This window comes from Salvelinus alpinus, chromosome 1, assembly GCF_045679555.1.
Source record: "Salvelinus alpinus chromosome 1, SLU_Salpinus.1, whole genome shotgun sequence".
NCBI classification, from domain to species: Eukaryota; Metazoa; Chordata; class Actinopteri; order Salmoniformes; family Salmonidae; genus Salvelinus; species Salvelinus alpinus.
In genome coordinates, this window is record NC_092086.1 from 88,144,435 (window position 1) to 88,165,895 (window position 21,461).

General features: G+C 42.5%; 2 protein-coding genes across 10 annotated transcripts in view; both read right to left on the reverse strand.

Annotated features, from left to right (window-relative positions):
- The window catches only part of LOC139532788 (ubiquitin carboxyl-terminal hydrolase 25-like), a 41,667-nt gene extending 26,456 nt beyond the window's left edge, over positions 1–15,211 (reverse strand). For 2 of the 8 annotated variants that reach the window (XM_071330857.1, XM_071330840.1), the window contains exons 1-9: positions 14,990–15,210; positions 11,165–11,242; positions 9,924–10,125; positions 7,310–7,433; positions 6,930–7,092; positions 6,196–6,282; positions 4,581–4,718; positions 2,077–2,153; positions 1,560–1,633 (exon numbers count right to left, since the gene is read on the reverse strand). In XM_071330857.1, the coding sequence (XP_071186958.1) occupies positions 1,560–1,633; positions 2,077–2,153; positions 4,581–4,718; positions 6,196–6,282; positions 6,930–7,092; positions 7,310–7,433; positions 9,924–10,125; positions 11,165–11,242; positions 14,990–15,031 (985 nt within the window). In that variant the 5' untranslated portion in view covers positions 15,032–15,210. Of the gene's footprint in view, positions 1–1,559; positions 1,634–2,076; positions 2,154–4,580; positions 4,719–6,195; positions 6,283–6,929; positions 7,093–7,309; positions 7,434–9,923; positions 10,126–11,164; positions 11,243–14,989 lie in introns of all 8 variants that reach the window. The other 6 variants (XM_071330848.1, XM_071330866.1, XM_071330902.1 and 3 more) reach the window with 6 other exon arrangements.
- A 243-nt stretch (positions 15,212–15,454) lies between these two features.
- On the reverse strand, positions 15,455–19,521 carry LOC139532819 (arsenite methyltransferase-like). Of its 2 annotated transcripts, XM_071330914.1 has the most exons (11): positions 19,450–19,518; positions 19,137–19,196; positions 18,888–19,018; positions 18,504–18,654; positions 18,257–18,393; positions 17,885–17,954; positions 17,286–17,367; positions 16,952–17,083; positions 16,521–16,663; positions 16,267–16,389; positions 15,455–15,839 (listed from the first exon to the last, which is right to left on the reverse strand). In XM_071330914.1, exons 2-11 carry the CDS (start codon positions 19,167–19,169, stop codon positions 15,702–15,704), a joined length of 1,140 nt encoding a protein of 379 aa, XP_071187015.1. In that variant the 5' UTR covers positions 19,170–19,196; positions 19,450–19,518; the 3' UTR covers positions 15,455–15,701. The 2 variants fall into 2 exon arrangements, with proteins under 2 accessions (XP_071187015.1, XP_071187024.1); XM_071330923.1 differs by lacking the exon at positions 19,137–19,196 and having other exon boundaries at positions 19,450–19,521.
- Positions 19,522–21,461: the final 1,940 nt, after the last annotated feature.

Here is a 21,461-nt window from a genome sequence, read left to right on the forward strand (position 1 = left end):
ATATGGGGAGGCTAGGGAGAAAGTGGCCCAGGCTTGTGAGAGAGGAGAGACCCATTTCACACTAATTTATCAGCCAGGCCTGGTTTCAAATAGGATTTGTTAAGTTTCAAATGCTTTAAGTATTTGATTGAGCCTGCCTGGGATGCCAGATGGGCAGGGTTTATACCTTTTCCATTGGTCCATTGCGCCAGGCAAGCTCAACCAAACAAAGAAGACAAATAACATTTGAACCCAGATGTGGCCATCACATCCACTAACTGACTAAATACAGCACAGAGCCTCAGCCGACCCACTGCACTGACTACAGCACCTGAGTGCTGACTGACCAGAAAAAAAAACAGAACCCAGGGAGTGGAGGGAACGCTAGCGGACATGCAAATGAGGCATGAAGGTCATAAGAAGAGCAGAAGCTGCCTTGCTGGCCCAGCTTTGTGTCTGGCGGTTCTGAGCCAGTATTGTCATGCATAATAAGCACAATGTCAATCAGACGTCAAGGTCCTCCAGGATCAATGCTCTGCAGCCCCGGTACTTTTACATGTGCCACATCTCATTAAAGATGACCTCCAGGATCTTAAGCGCAACAAATTCATAACATATTTCTTTACAGTCTCAGAGGTTGGGGGGGGCTAAGCTGACATATGGCATTGTGTTAAGATGGATCATTTAGCTATTTGATTTTGAATTTTAGGAGCCCTTTACGTATACATTTTTAAAATAACATTCCTAAATGGCAAAAAGGACAGTCCAAAAATAAATTATAAGAAACAAGGTTTTGAAGTGTCTGTCCTATATCTAGGAGATATTTAACCCCTTTTTTGGGTAGTCACAAAACTACCTTCATACTTCCATTAATTTTTAAAACCGGTACCGTTACCTTCAGACGATTCTTGTGACACTTGTGTGAGAACAGCATCGTGTTCATGAGAGTGGTCATAATAGTTTGTAGTTCAAACTTTTCGGACGCTACAGACATTTTCGTAAGAAGACCGATTTCTGGGACATCGCATGGTCTGGACAAACACCGCTCTAGCTCTGCCACCCTTCACCGCAGATGCGGAAGTGTGACACTGGTGGCGGATGCAGTGGATTGAGATGCATCCAATGCAAAAAAACACCTCTCTAGCTTAAAACTGATGGATTTTGATGGGGATTGTTTTATTATGTAACTTAGATTGATGCACTGATGCGTCAATAGACCCTAGGAGGATATAGTACGAATTAGATTCGCAATATAAATCATATGAATTGGACAAAAAAAAGGACGAACATATCATACGAAATGGATGACCTAGTACACAATTTGATGACGTAGCACACAAAAACAGGGACCACCTTTGGCTCGTGAGCACCACTTTCAAAACTACTGTCTGAAATTATACAAACATTTGAGAGTGCATCTTTAAAACAAGGTCACCTTTCATTACCGGGGGCAAGTACACGTTCTCCCTCTCTCATTGCTGCTACTGCTACAGACGGCTGAGCATCATCTCTCTATCACTCTCCAGTCATCTATCCTCCTACACCAGGGGCGTTCTAACATGTTTGCTTCCCTCTCTTACCTTCCAGAACCCCCACAGCCTGGAAGCGGCCATAGAACAGCTCAACCATCGGGTTCTTTGGCTTCTCACCCTCTCTGGGAACGGAAAGAGGTCAGAGTCAAAACACACACTGGGGTGTCACAGTGTGCACACACACACACACACACACACACACACACACACACACACACACACACACACACACACACACACACACACACACACACACACACACACACACACACACACACACACACACACACACACACACACACACACACACACACACACACACACACACACACGTGGAAGAGGATGTTTAGGCCTCTAAGCTATGTGAATAATGATCCTAGCCCCTTTTCCACAGGTACCTTCATAAAATTCTTACTAAATTCACTACGGTACATACTGTATGAAAACACAGAGGGCATGTGTCCCATTGTCCCCTAGGAGGATTAATCACAGCGTGTGTGTGTGTGTTTCATGTGCTTTTATAGACATATGATGCGTGTGACATTAGCGAGGTGTTTTTCCATACCTGTCCTCCTCTGCCTTCATCTGGAAGGCATCCTCCAACCAGTCCAACAGCTTGTGTGTAAACTCACTGACATCCTGCTGTTCCGGGAACACAGAGAGAAACAGACCAATTACAACACTACTTACAAGTAGCACACAAAGACAAACCAATTAGAAAGCTGCTTTCAGGGCACAACAGAGAGAGACCGGACAATTAGAACAATGCTTTAAGGGAAACTGTGAGGAGTGAAGAGTTTACACAGGCTCCAACTATGCCCAGCAGCACAGGTCCAATCACTTAAAATCACTGTATAATATAATAGGCCTAGAACTCCTAGACCTAGAGAACTTAGCCAAGGTTTAAAACATTGAAAGAAGGTAAGTGGGATTATACTGAGGGACTCGTAAATTGCTAAAGTCGATTTATATCCCCCCAGTTGGGTCAAATGTAATTGTTAGGCTTCAAAAGCAACCAACAGCCCAGAGGATCCTTTACAGATGTCCATTGCACCCTCTGATTGGGGTCAACGCTTCTCTAACCCCAGACACACGAAGGGGCAAGAGCAGACCGGACTGCAGACATTACTGATGAGTACAGTGGTCAGACGGCCGACCTCACAGGACCTTAACAGAAACATTACCTCATCATTATCAGGTTTTGGGGGGCAGACACTGAACAGTTTTGAGACTGTGTCATATTACCATTACATCACAGCATAAAGGAGCTAATCGTGTTCTAGGGATTAACATTATAGACAAGCGTGGTTGATGGTGTCAGGGGGACAGGGGAGGGCCTGGTGTTCCAACTTCCGCTGTTTCACTGGGCCTTGTTACCCTTGCTGACTCAGCCAAATAGTTAAGGGAGGGGTCAGTCCTCTGCCAAAGAGACAAGGGACAATGGGAAGGTAGGAGAGAATTCTAATCATGTATTTACTTACTGACAAAACAATGGTATACAAAGACATACTTTGTGTATATAGTGTATATCAGATATGTAAGTGGACACCCCTTCAAATTAGTGGATTTGGCCATTTCAGCCACACCCTTTGCTGACAGGTGTATAAAATCAAGCACACAGCCATGCAATCTCCATAGACAAGCATTGGCAGTTGATAGAAGCCACAATCGGCAATACTAAAGCTGACCTAGCACCCACTTTTTTTTATACAAAAAACAAACAAATGGCAGTAGAATGGCCTTTCTGAAGAGCTCAGTGACATTCAACATGGCACGGTCATAGAATGCCACCTTTCCAACTATTTAGTTGTCAGATTTCTGCCCTGCTAGAGCTGCCCCGGTCAACTGTAAGTGCTGTTATTGTGAAGTGGAAACGTCTAGGAGCAACAACGTTTCAGTTGCGAAGTGGTAGGCCACACAAGCTCACAGAACAGGACCACCGAGTGCTGAAATGTGTTGCAACCACACTCACTACCGAGTTCCAAACTGCCTCTGGAAGCAACGTCAGCACAAGAACTGTTCGTCAGTAGCTTCATGGAATGGGTTTCCATGACTGAGCAGCTGCCTAAGATAACTATGCGCAATGCCAAGCGTTGGCTGGAGTGGTGTAAAGCTTGCTGCCATTGGACTCTGGAGCAGTGGAAGCGCGTTCTCTGGAGTGATCAATCACACTTCACCACAGGGCAGTCCGATGAACGAATCTGGATTTGGCGGATGCCATGAGAACCTGCACCAATGCATAGTGCCAACTGTACATTTTGATGGAGGAATAATGATCAGTTTTTTTTATTTTCATGGTTTCAGGATAGGCCCCTTAGTTCCAGTGAAGGGAAATCTTAATGCTACAGCATACAATGACATTCTAGACAATTCTGTGTTTCCAACTTTGTGGCAACAGTTTGGGGAAGGCTCTTTCCTGTTTCAGCATGACAATGCCCCCGTGCACAAAGTGAAGTCCAATAGTTTATCGAGATCGGTGTGGAAGAACTTTGCTGGCCTGCACAGAGCCCTGACCTCAACCCCATTGAACACCTTTGGGATGAATTGGAACTCCAACTGCTCGTGGTTGAATGGAAGCAAGTCCCCACAGCAATATTTCAACAACTAGTGGAAAGTTATAGCAGCAAAAGGGGGACAAACTCCATGTTAATGCCCATGATTTTGGAATGAGATGTTCAAAGAGCAGGTGTCCACATACTTTTGGTAATGTAGTGTACAATAAACATTGTTCTACTGGAGTAGAATAACCACATTCAAATTGATTGCTCAATAAAAGCATTCCAGTCAGACATTTATTTTACAGCAAGCCCCTCTAGCCATGTCCATGTACCCCATAGTTACACTTTCTGGATCAAATAATACACAGAATTTGATCACACCAGATGTCTGGATGACTATGGATGGCATAGCTGGCTTCATAAATAATATTTTCTTGCCTTGCCACTGTGCTGTTGCTTGCTTTTTGAGGGGTCTAGGCTGGGTTACTGTAAAGCACTTTGTGACAACTGTTTATGTAAAAAAGGCATTATAAATACATTTGAATGGTAGAGTGATAGCTCGGAGGTTTACCTGCTGAGACTCGCTGGACTTGAAGGCGTCCTTCAGGATCTCCACGGCGCGCGATGGGTCAACGTACTTCCTCTTAGAACCCACCATGAGTGAGAAAAGGTTTCTCAGCTCCTGCATGAAGGGCAGGTTCCTGTGCTCCTAAGGAACGACAACAGGAACAACACACAGGGATGTTAGTTACCATGACAACTCGCCTTCTAGAGTAAGGGAATAATGGTTTCCAAATCAGTCATATTCCAGAGTTTTAATGTTAACCATCTTTCAGACCGTAGAGACTGCATTGAGAAGTAATACTATTATAATATTTTCACATTCAGTGCTTTATGATGGTGGTAGTGTGCCTATCAAAATAGGAAGAACGGGTATATCCCCAGTTTATGCGAGGGAATGTGTTTTTCTGTTGGATCCTTAGCTGACCCAGTAAATCTGAGCTGGTGCGAGATGTGACAACCAGAGGGTGTCCTCCACTGCTCTATATACAGTAGGACACTGACTGGATGGCTGCACCACAACTACTGGCAATGAGTTATAAATGACACACTAAGCCTATGGTAGGTGTTAAAAGCAAAGAGCAAAGCCTTGCTTCGAAGTCGAGCCTTGTTGACAGAAAAGAGCAGATTAAAAGAAAACTAGAGCAAGGTTCTCTCGGTGCTCAATGGTTGCGGCTATTGATGACAGGTTAGGGTCAAGCCCTAAAAGGACTGAGTATGGGAGCCCTTCTGTTGAAAAACGATAAAAAAGGGGCAATATTACCATTTGCCCCACGAGACGCCGTAGCAACAACATAGCCAGAAACTCTTCCTCAAAATAGTCTGAGTTTCTCAAGTCAAAATATGTGCAGGAAAACTAGTCTTCTCTCTTTGAATGAAAAAAAAACACTTCATGTTCCACTCCTACTAGGAGTAGTACTGTTGACCAATCACCGAAGGGGGGTAGACTTTGGCTACCGAACTTCAACTTGCCTCAAGAAAAGATTATTGCACGAACAGCTGAAAAATAAACCAGCCCAAAGACCATGACGAACAAAAACATCAAGATTTCGGGCATAATGTGCAAACTGTTTAGACTGTCGCTATATGGCAACAGCAGCAAAGGCTTATCCCAGATCGGCAGATGTGCGCTAACCACTAACCCTATGGAGTGCTCCATGGGAAGCGGGTGGGAGGAACGTGCTGTGCAGATAAGATCGCAGTTGTGGAAACCAATGAGGAAAAGACTGCAGCTGCTACAGAGAGAGGGGGGGGGGTGCTAAATAGGCAAGGCAGTCAGCGGGAGCGTGAACCACTGGAACCTGGGGGGAAATCAGATCATGCTGCAACCAAATAGAGATGTTGCACAGTGAGGGTATTTACAACCCAGAGAGTCAAGCCTCTCTTCAGAGGGCCACTGCCCAGCTCAGAGGCTAACAGGCATGACAGCTGTCCAGCTGAGGGCCATGGATCTCAAAGTCAGGAGAGAGCTAACCGGACAGGGATTAACATATGTTCCTAACAGAAGGGGAGTTTTTCAGTGCCACTATCTCTGTAGCGTATTGGTCCGGGGGATTTGACCTAAGCTTCACTGCTGAGAGTTGATATGAGTTGTCTGGGTGAGTGGAGGACGATAGGTGGTTCACCTTCTGGTTGCGAGGCAGGTCCTGGACTCTGGCAGGAGGGGAGTAATGCAGCACCAGCCTCTGGAACTCCAGCAGGTTGAACAGAGACTAGAAACAAACAGAAACCAGTCAGCTTTCTTGAATAACATTAATTTAGCTTTGAACCAGCACTAAACATTTGTGCACTACCAAAAGAGATCATGCATGTTGCTGTACAGTGAGGTAGTCAACAGCTGTTTTACTATGGATGTTATCACACTGTTGCTGCTAGCTGGAATGCTGTATGGGTATGATGGATTACAGAAGATTGTTAGCGTTCGAAGTTACGAACCAAACTGCCATACCTTTTGAAAAAAGGATTAAATAATTAGTAAAGGAGAATAATTAGTGGAGTTGTCACTTCATTTTATCACCTGCTTTCATTGAATCTCTAATTGTGGTTAGAGACCGAACTGAAATGTGTGACTGCTGTCTCCTTAAGGAGTCCCATTACACACAGGCAGACAGGGATCCATGTGACAGTGTATCCAGTGTTCATTCAGAATATTTCAGCTCACTTTACCCTCTACTAGGGGGTCTATACATTAACAACGTAATCCATATCTTATGACGGGGAGGGCTAGTCTTTCCAAGTCTCTCTAGAAAGAACTCTACATCTATGCCATAAGAGGATGAGGGTCAAGGCCTATATTGAATACATTACATTGATATAGGATGTTTAGCAGAGTCAAAATGGAGGGTGTGTTTATCCCCACCTGGATGACGGCGCTGAACCAGCAGGTGTTGCCCACGTTCTTGAGCCCGACGGGGCAGTTCTCCATCCTTTTCCTGTCGTGAGGGTTGGGCGAGTCACTCCACACCTCCGTGTGTGTCCGCTTCAGACTCGCCTTGTTCTCCGCTATGCTGGCTTCCAGAACTCTGCAAAGAGTACAACAAGATAAAGAAAAAATATCATTTTGATGAAAGTGTTATTATTTCAAAGCCCTAACATGAATAAAGCATATTAGCGAAACTGCACAGTGACTTGCTCAGTCTGATCCTCTCAAATGCGCAGATCGTTGACATTTTTCCACTCAAACTCCCTGAATGCTAGTCCTCTCCCCTCAGCCCAGTTGATGGCGTGACGGTGGTGTACCTGCTGATGGCTTGCTCCTCGTCGGTGATGCCCGTCTCCCTGAAGGCCCGGCTGGACTCCTCCAGGCTGAGAGCGATAGCCCTCTGGAGGTCATCTTTATCATCACCAGTCAGGTCAATCACGTCTAAAACAACACACACGTACAACTCCTTACTTACATACACACATATACATACTTACATTACTTAGACCTTCTTCATAACATAACTCAAGCTTTTCACACCAATCTTCCACTGACATCAATGCACGATTTACGCTTAAAGTTAAGTACTCCAAGTTAAAATCCCACCCTTACTGATTTTATAATCCGAGTCATGCTGCGGTGTTTCACAGACAGACTGAGAGGAAAGGGCAGACAGACAATATCCTTTTTTTATCCCAGCTTAAAAGACCACAAAGAGAAGAGGAGAGCTTAAAATTTGGTGCAGTAGCCTATAATATTAGACAAACCTATAAAAAGACTAAGGTGAGTCATCATCAGAGTAGTAAATAGAGCAAAAGGTTCTCCCCTCTTCCCAGACAACTCTCAATTCTATTGACTGGGTTAAATTATAGGTCACGTGTCAAACTCATTCCACGGAGGGCCGAGTGTCTGCTGGTTTTCGCTCCACCCTCGTACTCGATTGATGAATTAAGGTCACTAATTAGTAAGGAACTCCCCTCACCTGGTTGTCTAGCTATTAACTGAAAGAAAAAACAAAAACCTGCAGACACTCTGCCCTCCGTGGAAGGAGTTTGACACCCCTGTTATAGGTTGTTTTCCTTATTTGACATATCCAAAGGAGTGAGTAAGTTCATTAATCAGGCCATTCCTGCATGAAAGTCAAAAGGGGTGTATCAGGATATGGTGTTCTCCGGTGTTCCCGAACAGAGAAGGATATGCCTCTGCAGTAAAGGCAGGACTTCTCGTGCCCATCTCAGAAAATTCCACAGAGATGACATCACTTAATTTCAACAAAGTAACCCCTTGTCTCACATGAGAACCAGGAGGCATCCTACTAAGAGCCATCCCACAGACCTTTATACAATGCTAAATGCTTACTTCGAGCTTCAATATGAAACTAAATGGGAACGATTTGAAAAATATGATCAAATATAATTAGGGGAGACAGTAATGTTAATCATTCACATACAGTGCATTCAGAAAGTATTCAGAACCCTTGACTTTTTCCACATTGTTACGTTGTAGCCTTATTATAAAATGTATTAATAAAAATGTTTCCTCGTCAAACATCACAATACCCCATAAAAACACAGTGAAAACAGGTTTTTATAAATGTTTGCACACACACACATAAATGAATTACCTTATTTACATAAGTATTCAGACCCTTTATTAGGAGACTCGAAATTGAGCTCAGGTGCATCCTGTTTCCATTGATCATGCTTGAGTGGTTTCTACAATTCAATTGATTGGACATGACTTGGAAAGGCACACACCGGTCTATATAAGTCCCGGAGTTGACAGTGCATGTCAGAGCCAAAACCAAGCCATGACGTCGAAGGAATTGTCCGCAGAGCTCCGAGACAGGTATTGTGTCGAGGCACAGATCTGGAGAAGGGTACCAAAAAATGTCTGAAGCATTGACGGTCCCCAAGAACACAGTGGCCTCCATCACTCTTAAAATGGAAGAAGTTCGGAACCACCAAGACTCTTCCTAGAACTAGCCGCCCGTCCAAACTGAGCAGTCGGGGGAGAAGGGCCTTGGTCAGGGAGGTGACCAAGAACCTGATGGTCACTCTGGAGTTCGCTAAAAGGCACCTAAAGGAACAAGATTCTCTGCTCTGATGAAACCAAGATTGAACTCTTTGGCCTAAATGCCAAGCGTCATGTCTGGAGGAAACCTGGCACCATCCTTACGGTGAAGCATGGTGGTGGCAGCATCATCCTGTGGGGATGTTTTTCAGCAGCAGGGACTGGGAGACTAGTCAGGATGGAGGGAAAGATGAACGGAGAAAAGTACAGAGAGATCCTTGATGAAAACCTGTTCCAGAGCGCTCAGGACCTCAGACTGGAGCGAAGGTTCACCTTCCAACAGGACAATGACCCTAAGCACACAGACAAGACAACGCAGGAGTGGCTTCGGGACAATTCTTAATGTCCTTGAGTGGCTCAGCCCGGACTTGAACCCGATCAAACATCTCTGGAGAGACCTGAAAATAGCTGTGCAGGAACGCTCCCCATCTAACCTGACAGAACTTGAGAGGATCTGCAGAAAAGAATGGGAGAACCCCCCCCCCCCAAATAAAGCTGTGCCAAGCTTGTAGCGTCATACCCAAGAAGACTCAAGGCTGTTATTTGCTGCCAAAGTTGCTTCAACAAAGTACTGAGCAAAGGGTCTGAATACTTGCGTAAATGTGTTTTTTAAATTTTGTATTAATTCGCAAAAAAATTCAAATAAAATGTTTTTGCTTTGTCGTTAACGGGTATCGTATGTAGATTGATAAGTGATTTAAAAAAACAAACAATTTAAGAATAAGGCTGTAACATAACAAAATGTGGAAAAAGTCAAGGGGTCTGAATACTTTCCGAATGTACTGTATATAATGGGTTTGAGGCCTACAGATTTTTTCTTATGCACACACCGGAGATGAGGTAGGTAGTGGTACTCACTGGTATCTCCCTGGCTAGGGACTGCCCCGGGCAGTGCTGGGTGAGTAAAGTACTCACTAGTGTCTGCCTGGCTGCCCACGCTGATGTATCTGTCGTTGCCCACCTGGGTGGTCTGGTAGTAGGTAGCCTCATCCTGCTGGGGCACCTTGGCATTCTTCTCCGTCAGAAAGGCCACCGCCTCCGCCAGGTCTCCATTACTGACCTGCAGGGATAGCAGGGTTAGAGCTCTACTGTCAGAGACTGGTTTAGATGTAGACTGTCAACACTTACTCTGGGAGATCAATAAAGCTGATGAATTGGGTGAAAATAAGCAATTTCCAGAACTCCCACTGGAGATTTCAGAACATAAAATTGGCAACATTTCAAATTGTGTCAAACCATTTTGAAAGCATCCCTGAAAATCAATATCCGCTATACGGTCTGGCAGTATCAGTCAGCCAGCCAGACCATATAATGGTATCTATGTGCTCCCCATATTGTACGGTCTTCCTATTAGCTATATGCCTAAGTATGCTACAGAGCTGTCTGATTAAATCATTTTACTAGTTCTTCAAAGTAGATAAAGCATACTTTCACAAACTGTCTCGATCCCTCTCGTTGCGGTCTATGCGGTCTGTGTGCATCTAGCCCAATGACTGTACGATCTAGCCTAAGGTAGCAGGCGTAAAAGTGTATCCATCCAGAGATCTGTATAGAATGTCTCCGCACTACCAATGGGGGGAGTTGTCTCAAAGGCACGAGACAAACTTCCAGATTAAGCCAATATAAACTCATTGGGCTTATTTTGGACAGATTTTGGCAAGTGAAACCACTCGCTTTGCCTCTTCCCCTCTAATCTGTCACTCTGTCCGAGCCTGAAAAAACTGGCGCAATGGATTAGGGTCATTGTAGTTAGTTACCACGTTTCTGTGCTGAACTAGGTTGGATATTTACTAAATGAAAACTACAACTCCTTTCAACCTAGCGTCCCATAGTTCTTGACTTGATTTCTCTCGTGAATGGTTTGATTTCTCTCTAAGAAACAGCATGTCCGGCTCACAAAAAAACGAAATGTAATTCAAGTAATTAGTTGTTTAGTAACTGGATGAAACAAACACATTTCAGTTAAATTGTTCAGCACTACAGACTAAATACAACAGCTTGATCAACACTCAGACATTGTAAATTGAGAAATCTAACAAGATCTCTCAATTTGACATCACTGCATCCGCACCGCAGGGCCTTGTGTGTGTGTGTGTTACCTGCAGGGCCTGCTGGAGCAGCTGGACGTCTGTGGTGCCTGTGACCTCCCTCAGCTGGTTCAGTAGAGTCTGCTGGTGCTGTCAGGAGCGAGAGACGCACACGTCATCAGAGAAACAGGCAGTCAGAGATGTTGGGGGGAAGAGGCAGAGAGATTCATAGAAAGCGAGAAGAGGAAATAACAGGACAGGACACACATCACTCTCCATCACTTCACTAACTGCACTACACATCAGCAGGAGCACATCATGTCTGAGTGAATCATAAGTGAACCAAGCTCGCTAGGTAGGCTGCAGAAGGTGTTGCATTGCAAGTAGACTACAATGTTTTACCGAATCCATGCAGGCCTTATCTGGACCCCTGACCGTTTCTCTAAACACCAGACAGTTAGGCTTTAGCTAGTGGAGAGGATGAGACTGCACTGTGCACTCATGTCTGCCCTGCTGTAACTGTTGCATGTCAACCCCAGCTGGGATGCAAGGGCTTACCGCCACACAATGGCTGTGTCCACTAAACAATGAGCCAGTGCATTACACACACTGGCCGAGTGCACTCCAACACTCCAAACAATGATGGAGAACACTTACTGTCAGGGCCTGAGGCTCAGGCCACTATTCTAGGTCCTAGGATCGTAGCCATAGAGGCTTGTACAGTAAGTAGGCCCTACACTGTTAAAAGTGGCTATTGTGCTGCAAAGATGTCATCATGGACGGCCCATGTTTGAGTGGGCCGTCCAAACAAAGTGGGCACTTACCTGCATCACTGACTGTTGTGCAGAAAAATGGATACATTGTGAGTTTGGGAATACATCAAAAACGGGGCGGAACGTCATTCTACAGGATTTGTGTGGTTCACTGTTAGCTAGCTAGCTAAATCATTCTAATGTATCCTGGTAATATAACCGGTCACTATGTAGACCTAACTATTAGCTAACGTTATGTTGTCTTATAGGTTTCAGGTACACAAAAGAGCCGATGGGAGTGAATATCCTCGCAACAATGTTGCCAAAGATCTTCTAAACAGCTGGCAGGTCGCAGATTTACACAAACCACTGCCTCTGAACCACCATGATCCAGAAACTGTCGGATACCGGACTAGAGGCACGATAAATAATGTATGTCAGTGGACACAGACTCTAAACCTCGCTTAAAAGTTACTGGATGCCAAATCTGTAAGCGAGGAAGCACTACACAGCAGCATCTTCCCCAGCTAAAAGAACGGCATCAATTTCCAGCAGAGCCAACAAACAATAACATGGGACAATTGATTTAATTTGTGCACAATAAATGGAAACATTCAGATCAACATTAATAAATAATTGGCGAGTGTTAGTCACTCTAGAAGTGGCGCTAATGCTCGGTATTTGCATACATTTAATGTAAGCTTGCTAGCTAGCCTGTGGTTATGTTGCATTGCAACAAGAATTTTGTCCGTACTACTTTTTCAGGCAAAGTGCATTTATTATGAATTTACTTATTAAAGCATTTAATTAAATTTAAACATTTTCAACTTAGATGTGTAGTTCCTTGCATTACTATGTTGGCAACCGGTTTATTAAAGCAATAAGGCACCTCAGGGGTTAGTGGTATATGGCCTATATACCACAGCTAAGGGCTTTAACCAGGCACTCCGTCTTGCGTTGTGAATAACAAACCACTGTCTTGTAGGTAGAAAGTGCATTTTAGTTCGGTCACGTTTATGAACACATTATATAGGCTAGCTACAAGCAGGCAGAATATGACAGTGGGTGAGAGGAGTGAGAGAGGTCAGGCCCCCTTTAATATTTTATTTAATTTTACCTTTATTTAATTAGGCAAGTCAGTTAAGAACAAATTGTTATTATTTTCAATGACGGCCTAGGAACAGTGGCCTGGAAGCTGACCCAAACACACCTCAACACATCCTCATGTGGCAAGTCTAGAGCGTCTGTCTGTCTGTCGCACAAAGTCTCTCCTTACCATGAGGTCAGTGAATGACACTAGCACAGCGAGCCTTATAGGAATGAGCATTCCTAAGTGTTACAAGACCAATGAGTTTACAGGAGTAGCCTTTAGTCATGCCACCTCAAAAAGCACAAGAAAGAGGATTGACAACCACCATCTCCGATTGTTCTGAAATAATTTCTGTAGTTAGAAACAGATAAGATCAGCATTACTGAAACATTATTTTGTAAAAATATAATTTTCTCTCTGAGAAATTAAGCTAATTGATTAGGTACTATTATTACTGAAGATTATATGAATGCAATAGATTTAAATAATTGTTCATTTGTTTGCAATCAATTTGCTTAATTTCGCAGAGGTAACATTTATTTCAACAAAATAATGTTTCAGGTACACTAATCTTATCCCATATCCAATGTGGGTGAATTTAAGCCTACATGCAACCAGGCATGAAGGCAATATACTTGTGTTTTGAATGCTAACTGTGTGTCACTACCTAGGTGTATTGCAACTTCACAGGGCAGCAATATAAATAGCCGTATATAGTCCAATAACATGATGATGATAAACCTCCTGCTGTTCTGAACTAAGTCAATAGAGAGTAGAGTCTAAACATGTTGCCAAATCATGTCACCATCAACACTGATCAAAGGATGTGGTGCTGGATGGTAATCTGAGGGATGGTAACACCCTCAGACAAATCCCATGACAGTGTAATACTGCTGGTAGGTAGCTAGCTCCCTTACCTAAAAAGAGTTGAGTTACGTAACCAGCTGCTATGGTGTGAGGGCTATGCTGTCAGCAGCCAGCTCACTAGTACTAGGCTAGATAATTTGCTTCATATAGTTAATGTTGGTTAACAACCTATTGCTCATTCTGCCCTCTAATAATGAACTAAAATGAAGAAGTCATGTTGTTGCACCTCCTCTTCCAAATCCAAATAAGAGATAAGGTGGAATGTGACCAATGTTTTTCCATCTTACAATCAAAACACAATCAATTATGCATATCTGCATAGTTGTACTAGATACGTATTTATCAAATATATGTTCTCTAACGTAACCTGTCAAACTAACCAACCCACACCCAGCAACCCACACCCACCAACCCACACCCAGCACACCCAGCAAGCAGTAATGTAGTTGCAGTCACTCATCGTTGTCACTCCTGGCTGCCTGGCAGTCACTGCACGTAAACAAACATATCCCAACAGTAATTACAGTAACGTTAGCAAACCAGACCACGCACACAGCCTGGGTCAAGTGTCTTGCTTGTATGTTGAACGCAATAGTGACTTGCTATTATAACCCCTCAACAGTCAATAACTGTAAATTACTTCTAACTCCTTAGCTGACTAGCTAGCTAACACTAGAGCTACATTTGACGGTAGCTGCTAGCATCTGACGACAAATGATCACAGGGCAAAGATTGTCTGAACTTGAGATAGCTAACATTTGGCCACCCAGTAACGACCAGCTTGTAATGCTGAATTGACGACATTAGCTAGTTACCCAGCTAGCTGACGTTAGCTGTTGCCCTCATAGGCGTGTCACTGTTGGTAAACTTATGTTAGCGGGGCTAGCAATAACGTTAGCAAGATAACGCGCTAGCTAACTTGCTGACACTGTAGCTAGGTCTAGATACCTAATTAGCTACTGTAGTTGGATACCTATCTGCCCTCATGATTTCTTTGACAAGGCAATGGGATTATTTAACGATGCATGTTGTTTGTAAATACTTTCAGGGACTGTACCATCGATTGAGTAAATATCCCAAGGATCTGACGCCACACTTGGGAACAAACGACAAGCTAACTTTCTCTGGCAGTTTTGCTAGCTAGCAACCAGGCGGAGAAGGAAAACATTGCCACTACGATGTACCTACCTTCTGAGAATGCTGTTGGAGGACATTCTGCTCCACGGTCATGGCCGGTTGAGAATGAAACGAAAATAATTTCAATAAAGGTTAAAAAAAACAACCTAGTTATATCCAAGTGAAATAAAATAACAGTTAATATGTCCCCCAGTTAACCAACACAATAGCGGGCGCCATGGGAAATGCAGCCATGGAGGAAAAATAAATGCAGCTGGTAAGCGATCGCATTTCTGTTTTCGATTAGTACTGCCTTGTTGGACTGCATTTACGTCACTGATCTAGTTTTAGAATTACGTAATGAACAACTTTCAGTTCTGTATTCTTGCATACGTTCCCTTTTCATTTCTTCCAATACGAAACCAATCATTTAAAACCAACGGTTTGGATTTTGTTTAATAACATGTCAGCTTCACTATTAAAGGTTTGAACATATTTGTGTCTTGTGTGATTACCAATGACTATGAATAAGGGTAATAATGTGTGTTATATAATATAATAACTTTATTTTTCCTAAAGAGAGAAAGACAGCCTTGATACAATGTGTGTATTTTCTAGATTACACTTTAATGCCTTAAATGTGTGGCGTAAGGTTAGGGACCAACTCAGCCCATTTCTAATAGCAATGTATTAACAATTAAACAGAGCCCACATTAAATATATTTGCAAATCACAAAAAAAATGTAGTTAACAAAATCATGTAACATGTTTATTATATTAATTTTCATGAAGAAAGTAGTATATCCCAGTTGGTAGTGTCATACTTTTCCACTGGTTCTCCAATGTTCCCAATCTTGGTGGAGGGCTTTGAATGAAGTTTGAGGTTATCAGCAAGTAGGAATGGGTTACTAAGGTGACAGCTCTGAAAAGCACATCACAAAGGAGAGGAGAGAGAGGAGAGAGAAAGAGAATTAGCTACTGGTGCTTGCAGACTACTGCATATAGCTATCTATTCGGCAGTAGGGCTTTTGAGACACTGAGTGGGCTGAGCTGTGTGGTAAGCCTCCTCCTCCTGCTCAGAGTGATGCTGTGACCTGAGTGGGATGAAGGGGCTGAAAGTGCTGTACTTCTACATAACAGAGAACATGTAGCCCTGCCAGATACAAGACCATAGGATCAACTTATGAGGATTTATTAATTACATTGATAAGAATTGCTGACTAGAATTTGTCTTTCTTTCTCTTTATGTAATGTAGCACATATTGTTATGGTCTATATGTATGGTGGAAAAATATACAAATGCATGATGGTTCCTGGATAGCCTAGAGGAAATATAGTATGGGGTTTACCTGAGGGGCACATTTAGGGCTTGGTGCAGGTTTGTCTGAGTTTTGGATGGAGAAGTCAGAGGAGAATCGGGAATGCTGAAGCACGGCTGCCATTTCTGCATCCACGGTTACCTCTATGTCTGTCTGTAGGGATCAAGCAGAAACACAAAACACAGCTCTTCAGAGGCAAAACGCAGGTCCAGAAAGGGAGAAGAGGAATACTTGCCAGCTTTTTAATAGGGGAATAAGTTTGGTGACAAATTACTTGGACACACCTCAAAACAATGATATATGTCAAACTTGAGTAGGTCGGGATGGTCAGGGACCGTTCCTTTGTAAGCCACAACTGCGTCGCTCTGCTTTCTATTTTTGGGCAACTTGAAGAGGCGATAAGTTGCAGAGGTGTGTGTGATGCCACCTGTGGGGAACAAAAAAACAAAGAAACAGATGTTTTGATCTGATAGTTGGTAAAGGGAGTGGTTGAAATTAAACAATATATTCCTTTGTTCTCACGTCGCTCTGGATAAGAGCGTCTGCTAAATGACTTAAATGTAAATGTAAATGTAATCATGTTTCAGAATAATGCTCAAGAGAGATGGTAACAGAGAACGGAACCGTTGCACCTTGCTAGACATTGAAGTCTACCTTCATCTCGTTATCCTATTCATGAGATCATTGAGAGGCAGACATTAATGTGCCATCTTACTTGCTTTCTTCTGTAGCTCACTATTGTGGACTATGATGTGGCTTGCAGTGAGAAGGTATGGAGTACTAAAGCCCACCTCGTGCACTAGAGAGATCAGGTCTCGCCAGTAGAGGGCACCACTCAAGCCTTCACCTGTCACAACACAGAAAACATGACATTAGATTAACAATTCCCAACCAACTCAAACCCCCCTCCACTGCTATGTTGTTGATATTTTAATGTATCTAGAACAGTGTGTTATTGGGTCTCGCATTGGCTCAACATCATTATTCCTGTCAGATAGCATACATTCAACATTTAACTCTGTCAGCTGTCACAAATCAAGCATTCTTACCCCACAGAACTGGGTCTTGTTTCAAATGTTCCGGAACAGCCTTGCTGGAATATATGTCACTAAAGTAAAGTTCCCCACCCTCCTGTAAATACATAGGATTTGACATTAATTAAACATTTTACAATCTACAAAACTTATCAGAGTTCTGACAAGAAGGCTCAAGAGACAATCAAAATACTATATTATTGTATGAAGTTCATGTGATATATTATGAGGGAATAGTTTTATTGTTTTATTTTGGTCATTTATTTTGGTGCTAATCTTTACAAAAATAAATGTTTTACAATGTTGTAGGTGAAGGTAAATCAAACCATAACCTCATAAGCAAAAGTTCATTCTTTCTCCAGCAGATGGCAATAGAGTATCTGATTTCACACTGCGTGTTGCATAACGATAGGTTCACATACCGACAAAGATAAATTAGGAAAAGCAAATGATTCATGAAAATGATGCCACTTTGTAAATCAAGTAGTTTGAAAATCACATAGTCTTGTTTCCAATTTTCAGCATTGCTACTTAATCAATATTTTATATATTTATGTGAGGCATGCAGCATGCTGCTGAGGTATTGGCTGACCACCAGAGAGTGTGAAGGTTACCTTGAGCACTCTGAAAGCCTCCCTGAGAACCGGCTTCTTGTCAGGACACAGACACATGGCACAGTTTGACCTACAGACAGACAGACAGACAGGTAGGAAGACGGCAGAGACATCAGTTAGTCAGGGTATCTGGGAACCGATCAGGTCACCAATCAGGGAACAAATTGATAAATCAATCTGTGAGCCAGTCAGTGAATAAATGGTAAATAGATAAGGCATTTTCCTTTAACAGACTATTAGCTCAAAGGAGATGGAGAGGAGGGATTGTCATTGGAAATGTGTTGTGTGGGATTTTCATCAGTAAGACACTCGAATAGATCCCCAGCAGAAAGCAAGCCTAAGGGTGTTGAAGGAAGGCACAGCTTTACTCACACCAGAACATCCAGCGAACCACTCTGTATTCCCGTCTCATTCAGTTTCTCTATGTAACCCTGCACAAATATGGTGTTGGGCTTCTCGTAGCCATACTTCTCCTGGTGGTACTGGACATATTTGCGTGATGCCAGGATCTGGGTAAAGGATACATAGTATGAAAATCACTTGTGATCCAGTTTTATTTGTGATAAGATATTAGATAGGGAATTCCCACAAAATATATTGTGCGGCACTGTAAGCCTACCAGTTCTGCTGTCATGTCAATGCCGATGACATGACCGCTCTGGCCCACTAGTTTACTGAGAATGAAGCAGTCTCTGCCAGAGCCACTGCCCAGATCCAGCACCTTACAGCCCTGTAGCTTCTCAGGAACAACCAGCCCACAACCAGAGTATCTGCAGAGCAGCACAGTAGCACCCATGATAGTAGATACTGATGCATTGAAGGTGCATTGTTACTGAGAGTGACCAATGCTGGTGCAATGCAAATATAGTATTGATGCTTTTCACATAGACAAACAGTGAATTAGATGTTATTGATTTTGCCTGTTATCAGTTACAACATGTTTATTATTAGGAACATAACAATATAACAATATGGGGTTATAAACCAGAGAGACTTAGCATACTTTTTGCAGACCGAGGGGTGGACTAGTCGAAGTGCATCAAAAGTGCTCTGGGGTATTGGGGTGGATGGTGACATGCATGATGCACTGGTCTTTAGATTACCATGTATCTCCAGGCGAGAGCCATAGTATCTCTACAGTGAGGAGGATTATAGTAGATCAAATAAATATGATTCAGACATTTAACATCAGATACAGTGGCAGAAATCTGTTAAATAAGAGCACAGTATGCTAGTGAGGGAAAATATATACCTGAACAAGTTCATGGTATTCCAAGGTTTCCATGTTTTAGGCTGACTATAGCTGGTTTCACTTAAATTGTTGCCAAGAAAACAAACACTTTTTTGTTCAAAACACAAAAATGATAGGCTGGACACACTGAAACATTCACATACCAGAAGACAGTCTGGCGGATTTGCAATTACTGTGTAACAGAGATACAAATAGTGTAAGGTGTAAGCACACCTTGAATTTATTGTAATCCCTGCATATTTTAATTGACATAATTCTTTTTTCATACAATTTTTTAGCTGGTAGTAGGACTGACCGAAATGACAGAGCTTACCTGGCTAGAAAGATCGCTTCACAGTTGACGTTCCCTTTCCCCTCTCTGCATTTATTGAAATCTAAGAGCAAGGTGAGTATTGATTTTATGACAACTGATTGGACTAGTTAAAGCCAGTTGGGTTTGGAAAAAGGGCATCCAGCAGAGGGCTATGTCCTGTAAAATCCATCCAAACTTGATAGTACCAGATTTTGACGATTTGTTGAGGCCAAGTTCACTTACCCCCACTTCATGCAACAAACTACAATTGTTCTTCAGTTGTATTCATGTTTTTCATGAATGTATTCTTTAATGTGTTCTTTATGTTTTTACCTGTCAATTGTCCAGGCACTTTCTTTGTACTGTACTGAACATTGTTTTTTGAGTCACGTATAGCAAATGTTTTCCTCTATCCCCTCATGTCCCACACAGAGTTTGTGTCGTCTCTGACTGCACATCTTTCACAGTTCAAAGCATAATAACATAAATATGCAAGCTATGTGAGTTGGAGATGTCTCAAAATCACCTCTGAATGCCAGATGCTGTAAGTAATGTTGAGCCTCTGTCCCTCCCCTCAACCCATGGAACTGCAGGTCAGAAACCAGTCAACAACAGAGTTAAATGTTGCATTTTTCCCCTAAATGGCCCTTGGACTCCACTGGCACAAAGTTTACATCTCAATCTGGTCTCAGCAAGACCAGCTGACACTGAACTGCTCTTTCTCATTCGACTGGGGTTTTTGAGAAATGTTTACTTGGAAAGTTCATGGACACAGTGTCATCATGTGTGGTGGAACTGCACAGACAATCACAATCAAACTGTTTCCTTAAAAAAATGTGCTTTGAGAATTGAAAATTGGGTTAAATTGGTCAAATCAATTTGAATCATTGTTGTTTTATAAAATTGTTTGATTTGGATAATGGAGACATAGTCACAATCGAGAACTGTGCAGTTTCAATTCTAGCCAATGTTGAACTTTACTGCTCAGTGTGAAATTTGGCCTAGGTAATTGCGGATAACCCCAAAAATCTTTAGGCATTTTGTAGGAATACTGTATACTCGCCTCGAAGAGCATAAATATTAGTAAAAGGTTTTGTTTAAGGAGAGTGGGGGAAAGGATTATATGTGAGTACCTTCCTGGGAGGAAGACAGACAGGAGATTGACACCACTAGCTCTCCCCAGCCAGTTTGTAAAACATTTACCCTTGTGCTTGTCTGACATTGCAGATGTCAGCCATGCTCTTTCATTGTCAGCCAAGATCCCTCAAATGGACAGGCAGGCAGCCTGCTGCACTGAAGCTCTGACTGCAGAGAGACGCTCTTAGGGATCATTAATATTTCACTCACTCTGTTTACATTTATTCACTTGACCATCAATATGCAGGCTATACAAAATGCGTTATTTTTTTACCTTGTCAATAATTTAGGGCATACACACATTTAAACCAAACATATATTTTTTCGTGATTACTGATCAATTAAATTTGTGTACTTATGTACTGTATATCGTTTTTTTGTGGTTTGGTTTTCATATAAGACCTTGGGCATCCAACCTCACCTGCACACCGTTTTATTTTTTTATTTTTTGTCTGTATTTTTGTCTTTCACTTGTTTTCTTTGGTGAAAAAAATGATTTAAAAAAAAATGAATAAATGTGAACCCTGTGCGTCTTTGAGACTGGTTTCCTTGACACAGTAAACAGTGTCTTAGTAAACAGAGCAGTTATCCATTAGCTCTAATAGACCATCATATTTTCAGTCCATTCTATATTAACCTATTGAATTGTAACTATCACTAGAACCACGGAAATCATCTTAAAGCGCCATTCCACACATCAAGATAATTACTCATTTATGACATGTAATAATTACCAAAACATTTATGTTCACCCACAGAGAGGTCTGGGGAGCAGAGAAAGTCAAAAGGTCAAAAGGCTATCAGGTGTGATTAAAAGAAAGAACTGAAATCATGCTGCCAGTTGTTATATTTACGGAGGCCCTTTGAAGAATGGGATTGTGAAGCGGAGGGGGGCC

What these genes read in the sequence shown, in the direction of transcription:
- LOC139532819 (XM_071330914.1), bottom strand. Translation starts at nt 19,169, where the DNA reads ATGGAAACCTTGGAATACCATGAACTTGTTCAG. An exon ending in GGTTCGCTGGATGTTCTGGT is followed by an intron (nt 17,955 to 18,256) that starts GTGAGTAAAGCT and finishes GTCTGTCTGTAG; the next exon opens with GTCAAACTGTGCCATGTGTC. An exon ending in ACATATATCATTGTTTTGAG is followed by an intron (nt 16,390 to 16,520) that starts GTGTGTCCAAGT and finishes TGATCCCTACAG; the next exon opens with ACAGACATAGAGGTAACCGT.